Here is a 20,161-nt window from a genome sequence, read left to right as displayed (position 1 = left end):
GCTAGGACAGAAGGATATAATTACAGTGAGGTATAATTAAACCTTTCAGGGACGGCGGTTGCTTATCATGTTATCAGGTTACAGAGCGTATGAATGAATAAACGGAGACAAAAATGTGGATCTTCAAAATTTTTAATGAAAATCAAATTGGGAACAGGATAAATTTCAGTCATTTCAAGATGATGTTGAAAAGAAGGGAGCATGACATAATTGTTTGAAATTAAAAACGAATGTACTGTACTGTGTCTTTGGTTCAGGACGGTTTCAACATACGGCATTTCAAGTTTACAACAATGAATTAGCCCGCACGCTGCACAAGAAATGTACCGACCGCCGTACTTATTTGATTTATTTATGCCGTAGAAGTGTTTCTTATTCCAATTTTAAATTTGACGTTAACACTGCATTAGCATCGATTCGGGATTAAAGCATTCCGGCTCGGCACCAATCGGCTGCAGCTATGAGAACGAGACAGTCATCAACCAAGGACACCCCTGCCTCTGAACTTCCATCCACTTTACAAAATGTAAACGGTACACTGCTATCTGTAAAAGTAGAACCGCTTACCAGTACAAGCCGAGTGGCTTCCGAACAAATGCATGACACGTTTTTGTTTTCCTTTTTTCCAAAGGTTGATCTAGGGAATGAGCAAACAAGGCAACAAAAGATCAGACCTTACCCTGCTTCATCTGCCAGTCTTTTTATGTTGATGATCCATTTACCCCGTATTTGACCACATGGAGGAAAAAAAACATCCTCAAGTAAATTTTCTAGCATCGTGGTCTGTGCTTATACAGTCATACCTCGGTTTTTGACCATAATCCGTTCCAGAAGGCTGTTCGAAAAACCCTTTTGTTCGAAAACCGAAACCACGCTCTTTAAAAAAAAAAATCTTTATTGAACACGTCTGCTCAAAATGGAACGCTACACGAGGAAGCGTCACTTCCTCGTCGACCCGAGGAAGCGTCACTTCCGCGTGTAAGGAAGGCGAGAGGAGTCAAGTGGCGCATTCAAGTTCGCTCAGTTTGGTCGAGAACCGTTTTTCGGTGGTCATCGAGGCATAAAAATCTCGAAATTTTTTAGTCGAAAACCGATTTGGTCGAGAACAGAGATGTTCGAAAACCGAGGTTTGACTGTATGTTTAATTCACAGATGTTGCTGGAATCAACATCGTGTTGGCAACTCACAAACATTTGGCCGCTTTACGTTTAAAAATGAGATAAAAATGACCCTCACAATCAGTGATCATACGATGCTATCATTGTGCTTAAAAAAGTAAGCACGAGAAAGGCATGCTTGGATGATTTTTGAAGTGGAAGTGGCAAATAAGGGTGCCGACCGTCCGTCAAACACATTTGGAGATGAACTGGAACAGAGATTGTGAGGCAGGGGCCTCACCACGTCAGATCCACAATAACAGTCAACATGATTCCACAAAGTTCGTTTTTATACTCTTGATCTTATTTTTCTACGGTTTGTATTAGTAACTCAGAATGTGAAGAACGTTTCTACCTTCGTTCGGGTCAGCTCGAACCGCTCAGCCACTGTCATGCACAATCATGTCAATACAAAACTGGCTTTTTGCAATCAGGAGTAAAGGGATAACAGAAAAAAAAGGCTTTTGTGACTTGGCAGTCTCACAGTTGGAGAAAAATAGAAAAGTATTTCAATACGGTTTATGGCTGAGTTATTTTACTGCTGAAGTAGTTGTCTTTTGGTGTCCATTTTGTCTCCATTCAGCCTCTTCGGACACAGCCATACACAAACGCATTGACACGGGCACACAGAGGTAGAAGACGACACGTCGGAAATGAGAGTTTTTGTAAACACGGGGGAAAGGTGGGGCCTTTCTATGGATACGATACTAGCGAATAGTTGTGGTCACCAAAATATCGTCCATCTGATCCAACACGACGTGGGTTTTTTTTAAGTAACCAGGAACTATCTTCAAGTGCAAGCACACCCAGCAAATGTGTCACAGCCATACAGGAAGTCCATTTCTCACTCCTACTGAATTCACAGAAATCCTGAAAAGGAAAAAAATAAAAACGTAAATGTGCTTTTTCTTTAAATCAACTGCAGTGATCCCTCGCTATATCGCGCTTCTTTTATCGCTGCTTCAGTTCATCGCTTTTTTTTTCCAAAGTACTATATTCCGAAAAAAAAACAAGCCAAATGACTCAAGAGGTTTTGTACACGCCTGTCCGTATGATTGGTTCCCGGCGCGACGTCGACCAATGACAGCACGAGTGAATTTATCCCATGAGCTGATTGGTTGCGCGGTTTCGCAGCCCCGCCCAACACCTTCCCTTGTGTCTCGTGACTCGTCACGCTGTTGACTCACTGATCGTTCGCCTGCCTCTCTCTGGCGTAATCTTTTGAATTTGTCCGAAAAAAGCAGCACATTTCTCTGTCTTATCATAAACACATTGGCCGGGCGGGGATACCTGGCCAAGGGCTAGCTGGAGGCTAACGGCGGCTATACCGTCAGTGCGTAAAGTGAGAGCCCCCTTCTACGCCACCAACACAAGTCTGTGAGCCTCTCTCAGAAGCCAATGCTGATTACTGTATAAGGTTTTATAATTAAAGATTTTAGTAAATACGGGTATTTCTGTAGTCTTTCTCTCAAATATGTAAAGTATAATCACCGTTTACATATTTAAAACACGCTGGTACCCACATACACTGACACAAAACTTTCTAAGGGGGGTAGGAAACCCTCCTTCGCTGTTTTTCGCTTCTGGTCCCCATTAACCCCGATAAGTGAGGGAACACTGTACGTATATCACAGGTGTCAAAGTCATGGCCCGGGGGCCAGATCTGGCCCGCCACACCATTTTATGTGGCCCGCGAAAGCAAATCAAACATGTCAAGTTCCATGATGCTTTCTCAAGTCTGAACCAAAATTTCAAATTGTCAAATGTAATCCACAGTAACAATAACAGTCATTATTCTTGGCTTCTGATTGTAAACTAGTTATTCCCAAAATTCATAATGGCCCTCCGAGGGAAAGCGTAACTACAATGCGGCACGCGACAAATACGAGTTTGACACCCCTGCTGTATATGATCACCACCAGACAAGCCGACTCTGTCAAGCTCAGCGTCTGTCTCTCCGTGGTATGTTATGTTGGGAACCGATGACAGTATCAAAGCTGAGCGTTGTAGCGCTCAATGGTTAGGGTAAGAGCAATTGTGGGGCAACAGGATCATCGTGGCCTCAGTCATAGCGGGAAACCGTTCTGTAGGTACACACCACACTGGGAACATTCAACAATAAAAACAGCACAAACGTTTTGGTAAAAGGAGCAATGGTTGCCGCAAAAGATCGTGAGGAGGAACTTATGGAAAGTGGTGAGAGGACGAGGCTTTGGGGACAGTACGTCCCTTCTGTCAAAGGTCACATTAAGGTTAGAGCGTGTAAACTGGGACAAATCGAGATTGTGTGTGTGTGTGTGCGTGTGTGTGTGTGTGCCTGCGTCTGCTTATGAGTTTCACTGTCAATTCAGTTTCAATTCATTTGGTAACAGTCATTTTCGTGCTTAAATAAGTAAATAAATACTGTATAAACATTTATCTTCGAAGCCATGATGTACAAAGAAAATGGAAGAAAATCAATACGGCTTGACTGAAAAGTAATATTCAGGGTGTTCGCAATTTAGACCGGTGTATAAAATCGTACCAGTATTTAATCAATACCATTTTTTTTAGGAGATCCTTTTGTAATAAAACAGCAAATGAGAATGGGAGCGCTTCTTTTCTTTTTTTCAAATGTGTAAATGGAAAATGAATTGACTGACCGTGCCTTATGTGTGAAATGATTGGGGGGGGGGTTGTTTTTTAAGAGGCATCTGTGTTGTCCTCAGCAGTCTCAGGAGGATCTTGCGGTCGATACATGAACGTCAGGAGGAAAAGCGCCACATCACAAGAGCACCAATAAGCTGTATGCGAGGTCACCGCTGACCAATAGCGGCTCTCCACCAAACCCTCCCGCAGCTCAAAGTCGATGCGTCTTTCCAGTTCCACTGAAACACATAGAAACACAGCACGCAGTAGTTTATTGTTGTCCATTGGATGGGAAGAAAAAATATTCAGTCATACCTATCAAAAGCATAGCAAAAAACAGAATGTGTAAAATATGTACTAAACAAGGAATTTTTTTTTGTTTGCTGAAAAGTGACGGTTTTGGAGATGGCAAGGTGTCTTATGGTGATACTTGCGATAAGAGTGACTCGACGTATGAGGTTTTTTTTAGATACAAGCCATCACCCTGCCAATATTTTGTTTTGACTTGCAAATGCAAACTTGAGATACAATGGCAGTGGTTTATCTTAAAATTGTAGGCCGGCCCACTCCGTCAGTCGTCAGTCAGTGAAGTGAACTTTTGACGGTGTGTCGGCGACAGCCAAACACATGCATACAGTATATCACACGCAAGAACAGCACAGGTAGACAACCAGCAAAATAAAGTTAAAAAAGAAAAAAGGGACACACACACACACATTTATATAACCAGCAAAAGAAAGTTAAAAAAGACACACACAGACACACGCACATACACACATTTATATAATCAGCAAAATAAAATTAAAAAAGAAAAAAATACACACACACACATTTATATCACATAGCAAAATAAAGTTAAATAAGAAAAAAAAGACACACACACACGTACATACACACATTTATATAATCAGCAAAATAAAATTAAAAAATGAAAAAAATACACACACACAGGCACATTTATACATGACACCAGAAAACATATTATATTATATAAATGTCCTATTCATTTGTAACACTCGCATTAATTATGTAGTGATGGAATGTGAGTACGCCGTTTCTTTGAACAACCTCTGGGACATGGTAAACATAAAATGTGAGTTTTTATGCACCGCTGTATAAAATGGTGGGACAATTTTTGATTTTTTTTTTTAACATTACATATTGTCACGGGAAATGACAGTGATCAGCATATGTGACAGTTTTTGTAACATGATCATGCGGCTCGGCTCAATAAAGGTTGGGAAACGCTGGATTAGCCTGTTTTGTTTGCTTGTGGTTTGAGGGATAGTTCATGACAAAGCCATCCTTCTGGTATCAGACAAGACATTCGTAGTGATTGGCTAACAATGTCCTATTATCACGAAATTGGTGTTTTACTTTGCAGACAGTTCAACAATAGAGTAGAGGGAGCTTTTGCACTTACAGGTGGTGTGGTCTAAGACTACTGAAGCGGACTGAGACATTGCCTGCTCAATTTCCCTCCGCTCATCCTCGACTTGTTTCTCCTTCTTGTCACTCTCGGGGAGCATTGCCTTCTCTCCCGCTGCGTTGTCCAATTCTGTGGTTCGACCCTCAAAATCTGAGGGCTCCTCCTCCACTCCGCCCACCTGCCCACTGGATCGAGAAAAGCGAGAAAACAGGATTCCCCCGATTCCCTTGCCGATACTTGCAGCACCTGAAGGGCAAAAAGGACCATACCTGATCAATGAATGGTGTTGAACAAAACGATCAAACTCAAAAGGGGGTCTTGGCACAAGATGGCATTCAAGCTGGCACCACCAATGGTTGCAGATACAATGAAAAGCAGTTTAGCAGCTCTTAGTTTAGCAGCATCTAATACAAAAATACAAACACACCAAAATATTCACAATATCAAAATAGTATAGAGCCAAAACATCAAAACCACATATTAGGTACCGTATTTCCCGCCCTATTAGGCACTTCGGTGTATATTGCGCACCTTCAATGAATTTTAAAACTGATTTTATATATAGGGCGGACCGCATCATAAGGCGCGTGGAATAGAAGATCCAATCATGGCTGCGGTTGCGCTATGAATCCACTAGATGGAGCCACACTAAGGGAATACAATACACTACAATGCAATACAATACAATACAGCTTTAATGAAGTAGAGCCATCACTACTGCTGTAGCTGTAACAAAGCGCTTTAAAGAACATTTAAAATACTACGTCCAAGAAATCAGCATACTGATATATATAAATTATATATAAATGTGTGTGTGTGTGTGTGTGTGTATACATATATATATATATATACAGTATATACCATAACTGCAGGGTGTAAGATGCTGGCAGGGAAAGCCTACAAGGAACGCCATAACCAGGTGGCTGGCATAGTCTACCGAAACATCTGTGCGGAGTATGGACTGGAAACCCCAAGGTCAAAATGGGAAACACCTCCGAAGGTGGTGGAGAATGACAGAGCGAAGATCCTGTGGGACTTCCAGATCCAGACTGACAAGATGGTAATGGCGAACCAACCCGATATCGTGATCATAGATAAAGGGCAGAGGAAAGCCGTTGTAGTGGATGTAGCGGTCCCAAGTGATGGAAACATCAGAAAGAAGGAACACGAGAAACTCGAGAAATACCAAGGGCTCAGAGAGGAGCTGGAGAGAGCCTGGAAGGTAAAGGTGACAGTCGTGCCTGTGGTGGTCGGAGCACTCGGGGCAGTGACCGCCAAACTAGATGAGTGGTTGCAACAGATCCCGGGAACAACATCGGACATCTCAGTCCAGAAATGTGCAGTGCTGGGAACAGCAAGGATACTGCGCAGAACCCTCATGCTTCCTGGCCTCTGGTAGAGGGCCCGAGCTGAATGAGGGACGGACACCACCCGAGGGGGGGGGGGGTGAGACGAGGATTTCTTTTTATACAGTATATCATCGGATTATAAGGCGCACTGGCACGGCTTTTGAGAAAATGGAATGCTTTTAGGTGCGCCTTATAGTGCGAAAAATACGGCGCATGAATTAAGACGTATTATGAGGTGTAACGAAAATGATTTGAATGGGAATATTAGCTTTGAAATTTAAAAAAAACCACACGTCTGTTTCACATTGGGACAGTTAGTTTGTGATTTCTTGATAAATTAAATTGGCAAACAGAAACTGCATTTTGTGTTTCCTCGGGTAGTCTCTGTGTGATATTAAAATTGATTTGATGAACTGAAACCTTTGTGATAAATAAGCAAATGACACAGAAATCAGGACTTACCCATGATGCTGGCCTTGCCCAGACTGGTAATGGACTCTCCGTAGTGTCGTCGTGCCTGGGGCGGGGAGGTGCAGGGGCTGGGAAGGCTTTCTGAGTCTGATACAGATGTCGTCTCCTTGGAGAGGTTCAGCAGCGTGGGGCGAATTTGATCATATGGCGTGGGGCTGGTAGTGTTGTACCTGCCACATCAAAGCCAAGATGAATCAACTTCAACTTCGATCAATGTACATATGCATACAGAAATATGTTGAGGACCGGAGTTGGTGACCTCTTGACCCAGGTGTGATATGAAGTGTCAGGATGTGGGAGCCATTTTGTTATTCACACAATAGCAGACGTCAAAAATAGAAGGTGTGATTTCGAAGGTATGTCCAGCGCTGAGGAAAAAGGATTTGCTCCATCGGGACCAACAGTTTTTTTTTTTTCGTGAATAAACAACATTTTAAAACTGCATTTTCTGATTATTTTGGTTATCCATCCATCCATTTTCTGATCCGCGTATCCCCACAGGGGTCGTGGGGCGCGCTGGAGACTATCAAATCAAATAAATGCCTAAATAAATCTAAAACACACATACAGGGCTCAGTGTGTTCCAAATGGCCACCAATAGTCAACTGCATAACATGACCATATCAACGGCTTCTCAAACTGTTGATTTAAAATCTGTCATGGATTAAGGACATCAAACCACAGATTATTTTGATCTGGTGTTATTTTGTCACTTAATACCGGAGCTTCATACCAAGCTCTTGAATTCTGTCCTCGTTTAACCCTTTCATGCACCCTGTAACCTGATATCATGGTGAGCTGTCCACTGTCGTGACCGCTGTCCCTAAAAGGGTGAAGCATGAACAGTTTGTGCTAGGATCTGGTTCCAAAGCCATTCTTTCCTACTAATCCTGTTCAGAGATTTCGACTCAATCAGAGGGATGACACATTGGAGAAACAAAAATAAGATAAAAAATACCCTTTCTGATTCACATCAACAGATTTTCAAATTGAATCTTATTCGCAAGACTACACCCCGGAATGAAATGAAAATCAGCTGCTGCCCACAAATGTACTACATTCCAATTTGACTTACCAGTGGATTTGAACAGGTGCAATGTTACTGTAGTGCTTTAAAATAAGTGGTTCCAATCTGTATGCCTAAAAAGAGCAGAGGAAAAAAAAACAAATTATTCGGACAGAAACATGACCTATTTTCTGCGGCATTGGATAGTGTTTTCCTGCAGTCCGTTCCGGGAAAGCGGTTTGACATCGGATTTGCTTGTCATGTTTCCCCATGAGCGATGCAAAGAATTGCCCGCAGGCCACATCCAGACCATCCACAGTTTCCGAGCGGCCCTCCCAAATTATTGAAGAAAACATAAAAAGCTCAAATAAGCAGTGGCTTCATTTTTGATCGACGCGTGTGTGCGGTCCATACTAGCAAGAGCAGCAACGTGTGTCTTCCTTGTTGCTAATTTAGCTGTTATGGTTAGTTAGCTGTTTCGGATCATATTATTGGCCCACCCTTGCGCAGGTTGGCCTGCTTTTGCGATATTTCACGCATTTCTAACTCAAGTAAATGGACTGAAATTTATCCTTTCGTCATTCAACTACAAACAAATTAGGTTGGTTTTAATGACCTTTTTTTTTTTTTTTAATGTTTCATTTTAGTTTAGTTTGTATTGGTTTTGGTATCAGCTTTAGTTTTTTAGTATGGTATTTCTCAACTGCAAGATTAAAAAAAAAAAAGTTCAGTAAAGTAGAATTGCCAAACAACTGTTCAACCTTCCTTCTTCTGTGTGGTTGTGCTCTAATATCGAAAAAAAAATACATTTAAAAACAACTCAAACAGCTCATTTGTGAAATTAATTGACAAAGTCATAATTATAGTTTCATTAAAGTTTTAGAAACATAAAATGTAGTTTCAGTTATTATTATTATGATTATTGTTTTATTTTTATTTTTTAAACCACTCTAGTTTTCATTTCTTTAACGAAACACAGAGAGGGATCCTGGACTGCAACCATCCATCCATCCTATGGGAGTTGGTTGCAGGAGATTTGTGGCGCTTTGTCAGCAATTCAGCTTCTTTGGGTTGCTGGATTGTCAGGGACAAGTGCAAAGAGATGGCAGATAAATCCAGTTACGGATTGTGGCTTTGGAGGAAGGCTAATAGTTGGAATGTAGCGGGTCCATATTTCCCATCAAGCCGTGAATGTTAGTACCATCTGACAAGCCAGTAGCTGTCCCAAAGTGCACGAGATGAGGCCCAGCACGTAAATATGCCAAACAGGAGACCATCACCCGGACACGAAAATGAACTCACCACAGGGTCAGTGGGATGGAATATGTTGAAAAGACGTTTGCAGATTGAGGTGGGGAGGATATGGTCCTGCACGACATTGCTTCCTGGACGGATGCCTCGTAGTGCCAAAAATACTGCCAGTGGGGAGCCCATGCAGAAGAAATTCTCCACCTCAAAAAATAAAAAAAAGCAATGATTTGAATTAGGGCTACAAATAATGATTATTTTGATTAATCGATTAATCTGTTGATGAATTTGGTGTTACATCAAGGATTTTGATTTCCAGTCCGTTATTCGAGACATTGTTTCAGAATGACAGTGCAGAAAATACATTACTAAATAATAATGATTCAGTTACTGACTTGGTTTGTAACACTTGACAGAAACCATGAAAAACGTTGAGCGGTGTTTTTCAAAGGAGAAAACCAATGTTTGCAAATGTCTTATTTTGAATCAGAGATTTACTCTTGAGTGGTTGAAATTCTGAGAATTTTGACTACTTTAACCCTTTCATAAACTGATAACACGATAACCTGTCCACTGTAGTGACAGCTGTCCCTCAAATGGTTAAATCAAAAAAGGTCTTTAAATGGTTAATCAAGTATCCCAAATAATTATTTATTAATTTGATCATCAATTTGTGTTTCTTAATTCGAATTTTCTACATTCTGTGCAGTACAGAATTTGAAGCGCTTGATTACCTTCAATAAATTTTCGCTGTCAAAATTACCTTGAATTTCATAGCCGGAACTGCAACACAAGACAACGTTTGCAAACCCTGGAATTGATCTTCCAAATCTCTCAACCTGCACAGAAAAATGCCACATTATTATTATTATTTTATTTTTTTTACATAATACACATGTGCATGGATATTAATTGTTCTAAATGATGTCACAAAATAACAACGGTAGACAAAATGCTGTTGCTGTGCTAGTGTTACGTTCAGTAACGGTTTCCTAGCAAAACAGAGAGTGTGTATAAAATGACTACACAACCCTGTTCAAATGTCAGGTTATTGTGATTTTTTTTAAAATGACACCAAGAAATATGATTTCAAAAACTTTTCTGATGTCACCTATAACTTTGCAGTTCAACTGAAAAAAAATGAAATCTTTACAGAGAAGTCCAAATAAACAATAAGAAAATGTGTGCTGTAACTGGGCATATGACTTTGTTCAGAATAAACGTTCACTTTCAAACTGGGTACACACCTGTCATTTAAAATTCCTCTGGCCATCCCCAAATAAAGTTCAAAAGTTCTAGTTGGCTTTTCCTGACATGTGTGCAGTGAGTCACATCTAACAGCAAAACAATGGTCCACAAAAGCTTCCACAGGATCAGCGAGATCACATTGTTCAAAGGCAAAAGTCGGCAAAAGGGTAAAAAGGAATTTTCAAGGCATAAAATATTTCACGGCAACGCCGCGAAAGTAGTCATCATCAAATGGAAATAATGCTGCACAACAGTGACATGACCAATAACTGGACGTCCCTCCAAAATTGATTCTAAGACAAAGGCGAACACTGGTCAGAGAAGCTGCCAAGAGGCTGACAGAAACACTATGAGCGACCTGCAGGAATTTCTGGCAAGTACTGGCTGTTTAGTACACGTGACAACAATCTCCTTTATTCTTCATTATCTTGGCAATGAGATATGGTAACAAGACAGAAGCTTTATCTTCTAAAGAAAAACATTTTCCACAAATACACTTGACATCACCAAAAACATGAGAAAATGTCGCACGGTCCAGTAAAACCAAGGTTAAAATATTTGGGGTCTTATTTCCAAAAGGTACATTTGGTGCATACACAACACAGCTCCTCACCAATGAACAATGTTCTGATTTGTTTTTTTCATCAAAACTATGTCCTCACACAAGAGGGAGGGAATTATGAACAGTTGCCAATGTCTTCGCAACAAAACCTTTAGGCTGTCTGAATCCCGAGTGATGCAGCCGAGAGCAACTAACATGAACCATCCCCCACTAAAAATTTGGCAACACTTCGCGCCACTTAAAATGATGAAGCAACAGTGCATCGACCAGCTCCCTGCAATGTAAAAACTGTGACAGTGTATCCGGTTTTGAGGATACAAACACAATAAAATGTTCAATACATGTTGTTAAAAAACATAAGAACATAGTGTGATTGTCAAAGTCCTAACCACTTTTCCGTCACACGCTTTGTTGTTTGAAGCAGTTTGAGATGAAAGAGGACAGAATCAAAGTGTCCTGTGGATCAGAGACGTCATGCTCAAAATGTGCACACGTCGGCTACAAGCTAAGTTTCAAAGTCAACAAGAAGCTGTAGCGTCCATTGACGAAAAAGAATTTTGGTAACAAAAGAAGGAGATTTGTTGGCAATGATTAATCACCCCTGTGCATTTTGATAACAAAAGAAGGGTTGCAATTAATTTTTTTTTCCTGTTCTGATTGAAATCTTTCTCATTGAGTATAGGTGCCAGGTTTGTCTCATTACCTGTCTGTCAGAATCCCGCACCTGTGGACCGCTTGACACCCCAACTGGAGTCAATCCCCCCCTCCCTGGCCATTATTGAATCTTTAATCAACATTCTATGAGCCAACTTGCTTTTTTTCACTGTGCTCTTGTGTCCTATGTTAGCAAACACAATTATAGCAGAGTGTGCACTCTTTAGCAACTGCATTATCTTAGTGGTTTATTTGTGCTCCCCCTCTACAGAAGACTTTTTTCAATTGATTGTACAGGTCAGAGGTCACGTCACCGGTGGGAAGTTTTTTATAAATACCGGTCATTGGTTTATAATTGGTTTATAAACACTTGGTTTCAGGACCTCCGTCAAAAGTGACACAATGAGTGTACATATAGACTTTCTATAGCCACTGTAAATTAACTGCACAACTACTGCACCCAACTGAGTCACAGGACTTACATAAGTCAAATTCTAAACTCACGTCAGCAAAGTACCATATTTTACGCACTATAAGGTACACCTAAAAGCATTCAATTTTCTCAAAAAGCCGACAGTGCGCCTGATGCCGTACAGTCAAACATCGGTTCTTGAATGTCTCTGTTATCGACCAGGTCTCACTGTCGATAAGGGTGGAGTGGCCCTTCCGGGTCGGGGAGGAGACCTTACCCCAAGTGGAGGACTTTAAGTATCTTGGGGTTTTGTTCATGAGTGAGGGTAGGAGGGAGCGAGAGATCGACAGGCGGATCGGTGCAGCGTCTGCTGTGATGCGGACTTTGTATTGGTCTGTCGTGGTAAAGAAAGAGCTGAGCCAAAGGGCGAAGCTCTCAATTTACCGGTCGATCTACGTTCCAACTCTCATCTATGGTCACGAGCTATGGGTCGTGACCGAAAGAACGAGATTCCGGATATAAGCGGCCGAAATGAGTTTTCTCCGCAGGCTGTCCGGGCTCTCCCTTAGAGATAAGGTGAGAAGCTCAGTCATCTGGGAGGGGCTCAGAGTCGAGCCGCTTCTCCTCCACATCGAGAGGAGCCAGATAAGGTGGCTTGGGCATCTGATTCGGTGTTCCGGGCATGTCCCACCAGGAGGAGACCCCGAGGACGACCCAGGACACGCTGGAGAGACTATGTCACCCAGCTGGCCTGGGAACGCCTCGGGATCCCCCGGGAAGAGCTCGAAGAAGTGGCTGGGGAGAGGGAAGTCTAGGCTTCCCTGCTAAAGCCGCTGCCCCCGCGACCCGACCTCGGATAAGCGGCAGAAGATGGATGGATAGATGGATGGATGGACGGATGGATGGATTGATGTTATCGACCAAATCGGATTTCAACCAGCAAATTTGAGATTTTTAGACCTCGGTTTACGACCAAAAAACGGTTTTAGACCAAACTGAGCAAACCCGAAGACGCCACTCGACTCCTCTCGGCTTCCTTACACGAGGAAGTGATGCATCCTCGTGTAACGCTCATTGTGAGCAGACATAATTGTGGTGGTTTACGCAAATCTGACTGTTTTGGTTATTTTTGCATAGTGTATTAGGCCCTAATCATGGGCAAATAAAATAGTTTCGGATTTCGAACAAATCGCTTTTCGAACAGCCTTCTGGAATGGATTATGGTTGAAAACCGAGGTATGACTGTAATCCGATGTGCCTTATATATGGATCAATATTGTGATTTCTTGGACGTAGTATTTTAAACGTTCTGTAAAGCGCTTTGTTAAAGCTGCAGCGGTTGTGAAAGCTCTACATAAATAAAGCTGTATTTTATTGTAGTGTACAGTATTCCCTTTAGCATAGCTCTAGTGGATGCATACCGCAATTGCAGCCATTATTGTAGCTTCTATTTTGTGCGCCTTATAATGCGGTGCGCTCTGTATATGAAAACACTTTTAAAATAGGCCATTCATTGAAGGTCTACTTCGAAGCGCCTTACAATGCGGAAAATACGGTATTTAAATTACACATTTTATTCAAGCAGTTTGTGCCCATTAGCGTTGTGAAAATATAAAATAAGAGCATTGCCATATCACATGCACTGTCCTGCTTTTACAAGATTGTTATTGTGTTAACGTACCCTGAACATCAATAGTCACTTCCTCGACCGGTGCACCACTCATTCACATTGCTTTGTTATAGATGGAGTGACTTCAGTCCATGCAGTATTTTCACGTACCTGAGGCGTGTGAGTCTAAGCTGTTCCTGAAGAAGGCGCTCTTCATCACTTGGCCAGCGGGCCTTTGTTTCGTCTGGATCTGGCACTTCTAAATGATGAAAGCGCACGGGGTCCCAGCCGGTCATGATGTCAAAAGTTATGACACAGCCTAAGGAGTGTGACACGATGGACACCTTTCCATTTTTTTCAAAGTCTGGATTTCTTGAGCAGAAAAGTGAGTAGAGACGATTCAGCTCCAGCGTCAGACCCCGGGTAATCTACGTTGACAAACACAGCAATAATTCATCACATGAGGCAAATGAACAGAAAATGTATTATTACTATGATGTATTACTCTTATTGTTGTTGCCTTTATTCACACCTGTTTACAAAACTCATGATGTAGTATATTAAACCATTTAGACGTTTTGTCCTATGAGTTTGCACACGATTAAAAAGTCTCACCTCATCTCTGTAAAGTGGGCTGGTGTAATACATGATGTCCATGGCGCTGCTGTTCAACATGTCTCTGAGACCTCTCAGTTTGTCTGGAGTGATGGTGTCCACCGTGTCTGTAAGAGCCCACCATGCAATTATTAAATGTACATCAACAGAACAGCTCGCCTTAAGTTTGATGCACCAGCCATTGATTCTACAGTAAGATCATACCTACTACAACAGCTGAACTTTATTTGGGGTTAATAGGAGGGACTTTGTCACCGTTTCTGTTCATAACTTTTATGGACAGAATTTCTAGGCATAGCCGAGGAATCGAGGCGGTCCGGTTTGGTAGCCTCAGTATTGCATCTCTGCTTTTTGCAGATGATGTGGTACTGTTGGCTTCTTCAAGCAGGGCTCTCCCAACTCTAACTGGAGTGTTTCGCAGCCGAGTGTGAAGCGGTTGGGAGGAATATCAGCACCTCCAAATCTGAAACAATGGTCCTCAGGCGGAAAGGTTGGAGTGCCCTCTCCAGGTCGGGGAGGAGATCTTGCCCCAAGTGGAGGAGTTTAAGTATCTTGGCGTCTTGTTCACAAATGAGGGCAGGAGGGAGCGAGAGATCGACAGGCGGATCGGTGCAGCGTCTGCTGTGATGCGGACTTTGTATCGCTCTGTCGTTGTAAGGAAGGAGCTGAGCCAAAAGGCGAAGCACTCAATTTACCAGTTGAACTACGTTCCAACCCTCACCTATGGTCACGAGCTGTGCGTCGTGACCGAAAGAACAAGATCCCGGATACAAGTAGCCGAGATGGGTTTTCTCCGCAGAGTGTCCGGGCTCTCCCTTAGAGGTAAGGTGAGAAGCTCGGTCATCCAGGAGGGGCTCCAAGTCGAGCCGCTTCTCCTTCACGCCGAGAGGCGCCAGCTGAGGTGGCTCGGGCATCTGATTAGGATGCCTCCCTGGTGAGGTGTTCCGGGCATGTCCCACAGACAGAAAGCCCCGGGGACGACCCAGGACACGCTGGAGAGACTATGTCTCCCAGCTGGCCTGGGAACGCCTTGGGATGCCCCGGCAAGAGCTGGAAAAAGTGGCTGGGGAGAGGGAAGTCTAGGCTTCCCTGCTAAAGCTGCTGCCCCCGCGACCCGACCTCGGATAAGCGGCAGAAGATGGATGGATGGATGGATGGATGGATGGATGGGTGGGTGGATGGATGAATGGATGGATGGATGGATGGATGGAAGAGGGACTTTAAATGATGGCAATGTGTGCTGGCTCCCATTTAATATGAGTTTAAAATTTATTTGCTAATTCTGAACACAGCCGCATCACCATCAGAGGGTGTGCATAGTTATTTTGCACTACCCAATCATAAGGATTAAGGGCTTTTCCAAGTGAGATGTAAAGGTTACATTAATGCTATAAAATGTTTTGAAATTATTTTATCATGGACTCATTTTTAATATCGCAAAAATCCGGCATTTGAACAGGTGTGTCGACATCTTATGTCTGTCTCTGTATAGTATGAGCAATAACGTTGAACTATGGCGTTTGGACATGTACTTGATATCATCTTAATTCTCTGAAAAGACAGAGCAGTGAATGACTACATCATTCTGACTTGAATATATTCATTCATTCATTTCCCAATCCGCTTTGTCCTCACAAGGGTCGCGGGGGGGTGCCGGGGCCTCTCCCAGCGATCTTCGGGCAGTCGGCGGGCGACACCCTGAACCGGTTGCCAGCCAATCGCAGGGCACACAGAGACGAACAACCATCCGCGCTCACACTCACACTCACACCTAGGGACAAATTTGAGTGTTCAATCAGCCTGCCTTGCATGTTTTTGGAATGTGGGAGGAAACCAGAGTACCCGGAGAAAACCCACGCAGGCCCGGGGAGAACATGCAAACTCCACACAGGGAGGCCGGAGTTGGGATTGAACCGGTACGTCTGCACTGTGAGGTCGACGCGTTAACCCCTGGACCACTGGGCCGCCCGACTTGAATACAGAATTTCGTAATGTACCTGTATCTCATGCCAATATTTCGATTTTATCTTAAATGGCTACATGTCAATGTGCGGCATACCTCCATCAAGCGCCAGTTTCGACCTCCACTCAACAGGAAGGAACTCAACATGCTCTGTGGTGCGATTCGGAAAGTGCTTCTCTTCCATTTTTCTGGCAGCATCCCTCATCCTGCCAACAAAAACGTGTTACCAAAAAACAATAACATTGATTGCATATTGTACTGAGTCATTTAGCGTACATGCTGGTGTTCCTTATAATGCGACCCTGGTCCATCTTTTGACCGATGCCATGCACCACAAACACGATGTGGGTGGTTTCGGGCGGTGTGTCCTCTGGCGCTGCCTCCTCTACATACCCGCGGTGGAGACGTGTCCCACTACTGGAAGCTGTTGGGTAGGAGGGGCGGGGGGGCGGCGTGTTAGCTTCTCCGGTTGTGTCCAGCAGTGTGAAGAATCAATGTAAAAATGATGCCTGCCAATTGCACACTTTTCCGCTCCCATGACACGAGACAAATTTAAAATGAATACACTAACTATTGCTCACAGTGGTACGTTGTCTGTTCCCACACCGGCCAAGAGTAGTGACAAGAGCACACATGGATAGCTGTGAGATGTCTCCATGCAAGATGTGAGCGCAACCGCATTTAAAGAAAATGAAAGCTATGTCGATTGGTGATGAAAGAAGTCGACTGTGTTCATGCCCACAACAGCGCAAACTGCCCTTTTTTAATAATGCTGGCTTAGGCGCCTGCAATAAAAAAAAAAAACACTCCGCTCCAGTTTGGTGCCGGTCACAAAAATAGAGCATACTGTGTTGCTTTGCAATAATTTCTCTGCCATTGTGAATTTCTTGGAGAATATTGAATTACATTTTTATCAAAGGGTGTGAGAATGAGTGCATGGAAAATCCAGATGTGTGGTGAGATGCATTTTATGGTCGTCTATGAACGTGTATTACAAGTTTTCCATACACCTTTCGAAAATCCCAGTTTCTGAGTAACAGTTCGTGCAATCTTGGATGTGGTGGCGTCGCTGTACAGGTAGACCAAATCCACACTGTGCCAGTCGACATGGCTGCGGCTCAGCTTCAAACTGTGAATAGCTGACAAGAGAGTGAGACAGGAATTAACAACCAGTTCAATTTGAACTATTCCCCCAATAGTTTTTGTGCGTGTACGCTACTTATGCAGTTAAACCGCTATACTTTATCGCTTGATTCTACAGATATGGTTCTTTTCTTACCATCTTTACTGTCTACTGTGGTGGTCACTGCCTCAATTTCATAAGTGTCCCTCATTTGTTGACCCCGGAAACGGACCAGGTGCTCTTGCTCAATCGTGTCACTCTCATCCTCCTCCAAAGGAAGCCAGGTTCCATCAATGAACCACTGACCTCGCATCACAGGAATGCGATCTTGCTCTGGGGAAAATGAAAATCAACACCTCTGATCAGATTCTTCTGATGTCATCATCACCTACTATCACTCAGTCTCCTCTATTTATTTCTTTTTTTTTACTGAATTTCTTAGCATTCACATTCTACTTCTTAGGCATTTTATATGTACAGTAATCCCTCGTTTATCACGGTTAATGGGGATCGAAACCACCCACAATAAACGAAAATCCGTGAAGTAGCGACCCCTCCCGCCGTATAGGTATATATACATGTGTATGAGTATGAAAAATATTTATAAGGCCAAATTTAATAGTGCACATGCATGTAGAAGTAAATTTTGTAGTAATTAACATGACTTAATGCTGTATACTAATAGATTTAAACATGTATAAATTAGGTTAGGTTAGTGTATGAATAACAAAATACAGTTAACATATACATGTAGTACTGTATATGTTGCTCTGTGTGACTTGCTGTTGTTTTGCTGACTTTCGCTGCTTCTCGCGGACTGTTTGCGGACTTTTTGCAGACTTATTTTTTTATTTTATTTTTTTTTATGAATATGTTTGGAAAAATCCACGATGCACCGAGGCCGCGATAAACGAACCGCGAAATAGCGAGGGATCACTGTACGAGCTTGTAATTTAAAATTTGGGTGACGTGGTGACTCAATACTGGATTTATCAACATGGCTTGATATAACTAGTCACGCAAATGCCATTATTGCTAGTAAGTGTCATAAAGTAACAGGGGGAATGCAAGAATGGATTGTCCTTATAGTGGACGGTATGTGCCCTCCAGTGTGAATTGAAGGATGTGCTTTAAATAAGTTGGGATCGTTTCCAGCGCTCCACCACCTTGAAGAGGAAGGCACGTGCATGACATTTTTGGGTGGCAGGTGCTACAGCCTAAAAAGGGCTTTTGCTTTTTATATGGCTTATTTCTTGAAACACTTAATCAAGTAAGGCAAACTTATCAAGAAATCTTACAAGAGATGGGGTCTTCATCTGGTATTTAGAGACTACATGCAACTTTTTACCCCTGTTGTGAATTGTAGTTTATTAGTCACCAAGGGAGGGTAATAATAGTGTTGTAGTGATATAATGAATAATTATTGAGTATAGGCCTACTTCTTATTGCCCTATCTTTATTGGGTTATGTGGTGGTTGTTCAGTGTTTACAGTGCAGGCTTAGAAACAAGAATATTGCGTGCTTACGGTTCCAGTAAACAGGATAACATTCCTTCTCTCTGATGTCCACCTCATAGAGGCCTCCCCTCACACACACTGCCTCCATGTTAATGCTGTGATCATCACGGTCTCTCAAATCCTCAGACGCTGAAGGCCGTTGACGGACCGCCGGTTCAATACGAACGATGCACTCATCCGCTGTCACGCTCTCCGCTGGCTGGATCTCTCCGGACGTGGCGACATCTTTGCCCCCGGTAGAGACGGGTTCACAGTGGCGTTTGACCTTGTCGGGGTTCTGCTCACTGAACCTTCCATAAGCGGTCTCGATTTTTAATGAGTCGTGTCCAACGAACGGCTTCCAGGTCCGCTTGTCCTCTTTGTAAAACCACCTGACCTCCTCCGGGCCCAGCTCCGTGACGATCTCACCCCTGTGCCTCGAGCTGTTGGAACGTATGCGTTTCTTGGTTGTCACGTTGCCGTCACTTTCCGTGTAGTTCGGGTCGATATCCAGATAAGACGGGCTCGAGTATTCTTCTTCAGATAGGCCAAGCATTATGCCATCCTGTGATAAAAGAGGAATGTGTCTGTCCAAACCGGGTTCGACTGGGTCACTCTCGCCGATGCGGTTCTCCACTCCCATCGGGTTCTCGTCGTAGCCGGACACGAAAACATCATTTGCCATGTCCCATTCACTGCTGCTCACCGAGTTATTATCCGAGCTCTGCTGGCGCATACTCGCTTTGTCCTTCATATCGCTCATGATTTTAATTCAAATTGCAATACATAGAAAAAACGCAACGCGTGCTTCTATAATCCCAGCATAAAGGCTTCTTTCTTCCCACCTTGTAACATCTGTACGCCTGCCGGTCGCGACCACAATATTCGCTCACATTACGACTATATTCACTCACATTATAGCAACGGATTCCAACAAACCGATCCGAACCTTTTCAGTAAAATATATCATGTTGCGAGTCTACATATTCTCTCTCTCTCTCTCTTTCTCTCTCTTTTTAATCGTCGTACGTCACAGTTACTTCTGTTAGAATTAAACGACGCTGGTTTGGAAGCCAATCTCAGCAGTGTGGTTGTAAAGAAAATGACAAGAGAGATTCCGGTTAAACGCATCAAAATAAAATAACTCGAAAAAACGAGTTTAAAAAGAATAGTATAACACATAAATATTGT

At 42.9% G+C, this 20,161-nt stretch overlaps 1 protein-coding gene across 3 annotated transcripts; it reads right to left on the bottom strand.

The window, feature by feature from the left end:
- Positions 1-114: 114 nt before the first annotated feature.
- Positions 115-20,036, bottom strand: ddhd1b (DDHD domain containing 1b). Of its 3 annotated transcripts, XM_086100884.1 has the most exons (14): positions 19,001-20,036; positions 17,631-17,807; positions 17,362-17,490; positions 16,628-16,775; positions 16,448-16,557; positions 14,389-14,495; positions 13,945-14,201; positions 10,052-10,127; positions 9,343-9,492; positions 8,110-8,174; positions 7,026-7,204; positions 5,209-5,460; positions 3,800-4,024; positions 115-2,027 (listed from the first exon to the last, which is right to left on the bottom strand). In XM_086100884.1, exons 1-13 carry the CDS (start codon positions 19,731-19,733, stop codon positions 3,840-3,842), a joined length of 2,568 nt encoding a protein of 855 aa, XP_085957010.1. In that variant the 5' UTR covers positions 19,734-20,036; the 3' UTR covers positions 115-2,027; positions 3,800-3,839. The 3 variants fall into 3 exon arrangements, with proteins under 3 accessions (XP_085957010.1, XP_085957008.1, XP_085957011.1); XM_086100882.1 differs by having other exon boundaries at positions 115-4,024; XM_086100885.1 differs by lacking the exons at positions 115-2,027; positions 3,800-4,024; positions 5,209-5,460 and adding an exon at positions 5,473-5,618.
- Positions 20,037-20,161: the final 125 nt, after the last annotated feature.

The sequence above is a fragment of the Hippocampus guttulatus genome, chromosome 20 (assembly GCF_054856545.1).
Source record: "Hippocampus guttulatus isolate MCC_2025c chromosome 20, RoL_Hgut_1.0, whole genome shotgun sequence".
Taxonomy (NCBI): domain Eukaryota; kingdom Metazoa; phylum Chordata; class Actinopteri; order Syngnathiformes; family Syngnathidae; genus Hippocampus; species Hippocampus guttulatus.
This window is presented reverse-complemented; position numbering and strand designations above follow the sequence as displayed.

Excerpts from the sequence above, each read along its gene's own strand:
- ddhd1b (XM_086100882.1), bottom strand. The coding sequence starts at position 19,733 with ATGAGCGATATGAAGGACAAAGCGAGTATGCGCCAGCAGAGCTCGGAT. Across the intron at positions 14,202-14,388 it reads GCCCACTTTACAGAGATGAG|ATTACCCGGGGTCTGACGCT; the intron begins GTGAGACTTTTT and ends TTGTCAACGTAG. Across the intron at positions 8,175-9,342 it reads TCCATCCCACTGACCCTGTG|GCATACAGATTGGAACCACT; the intron begins GTGAGTTCATTT and ends TGCTCTTTTTAG.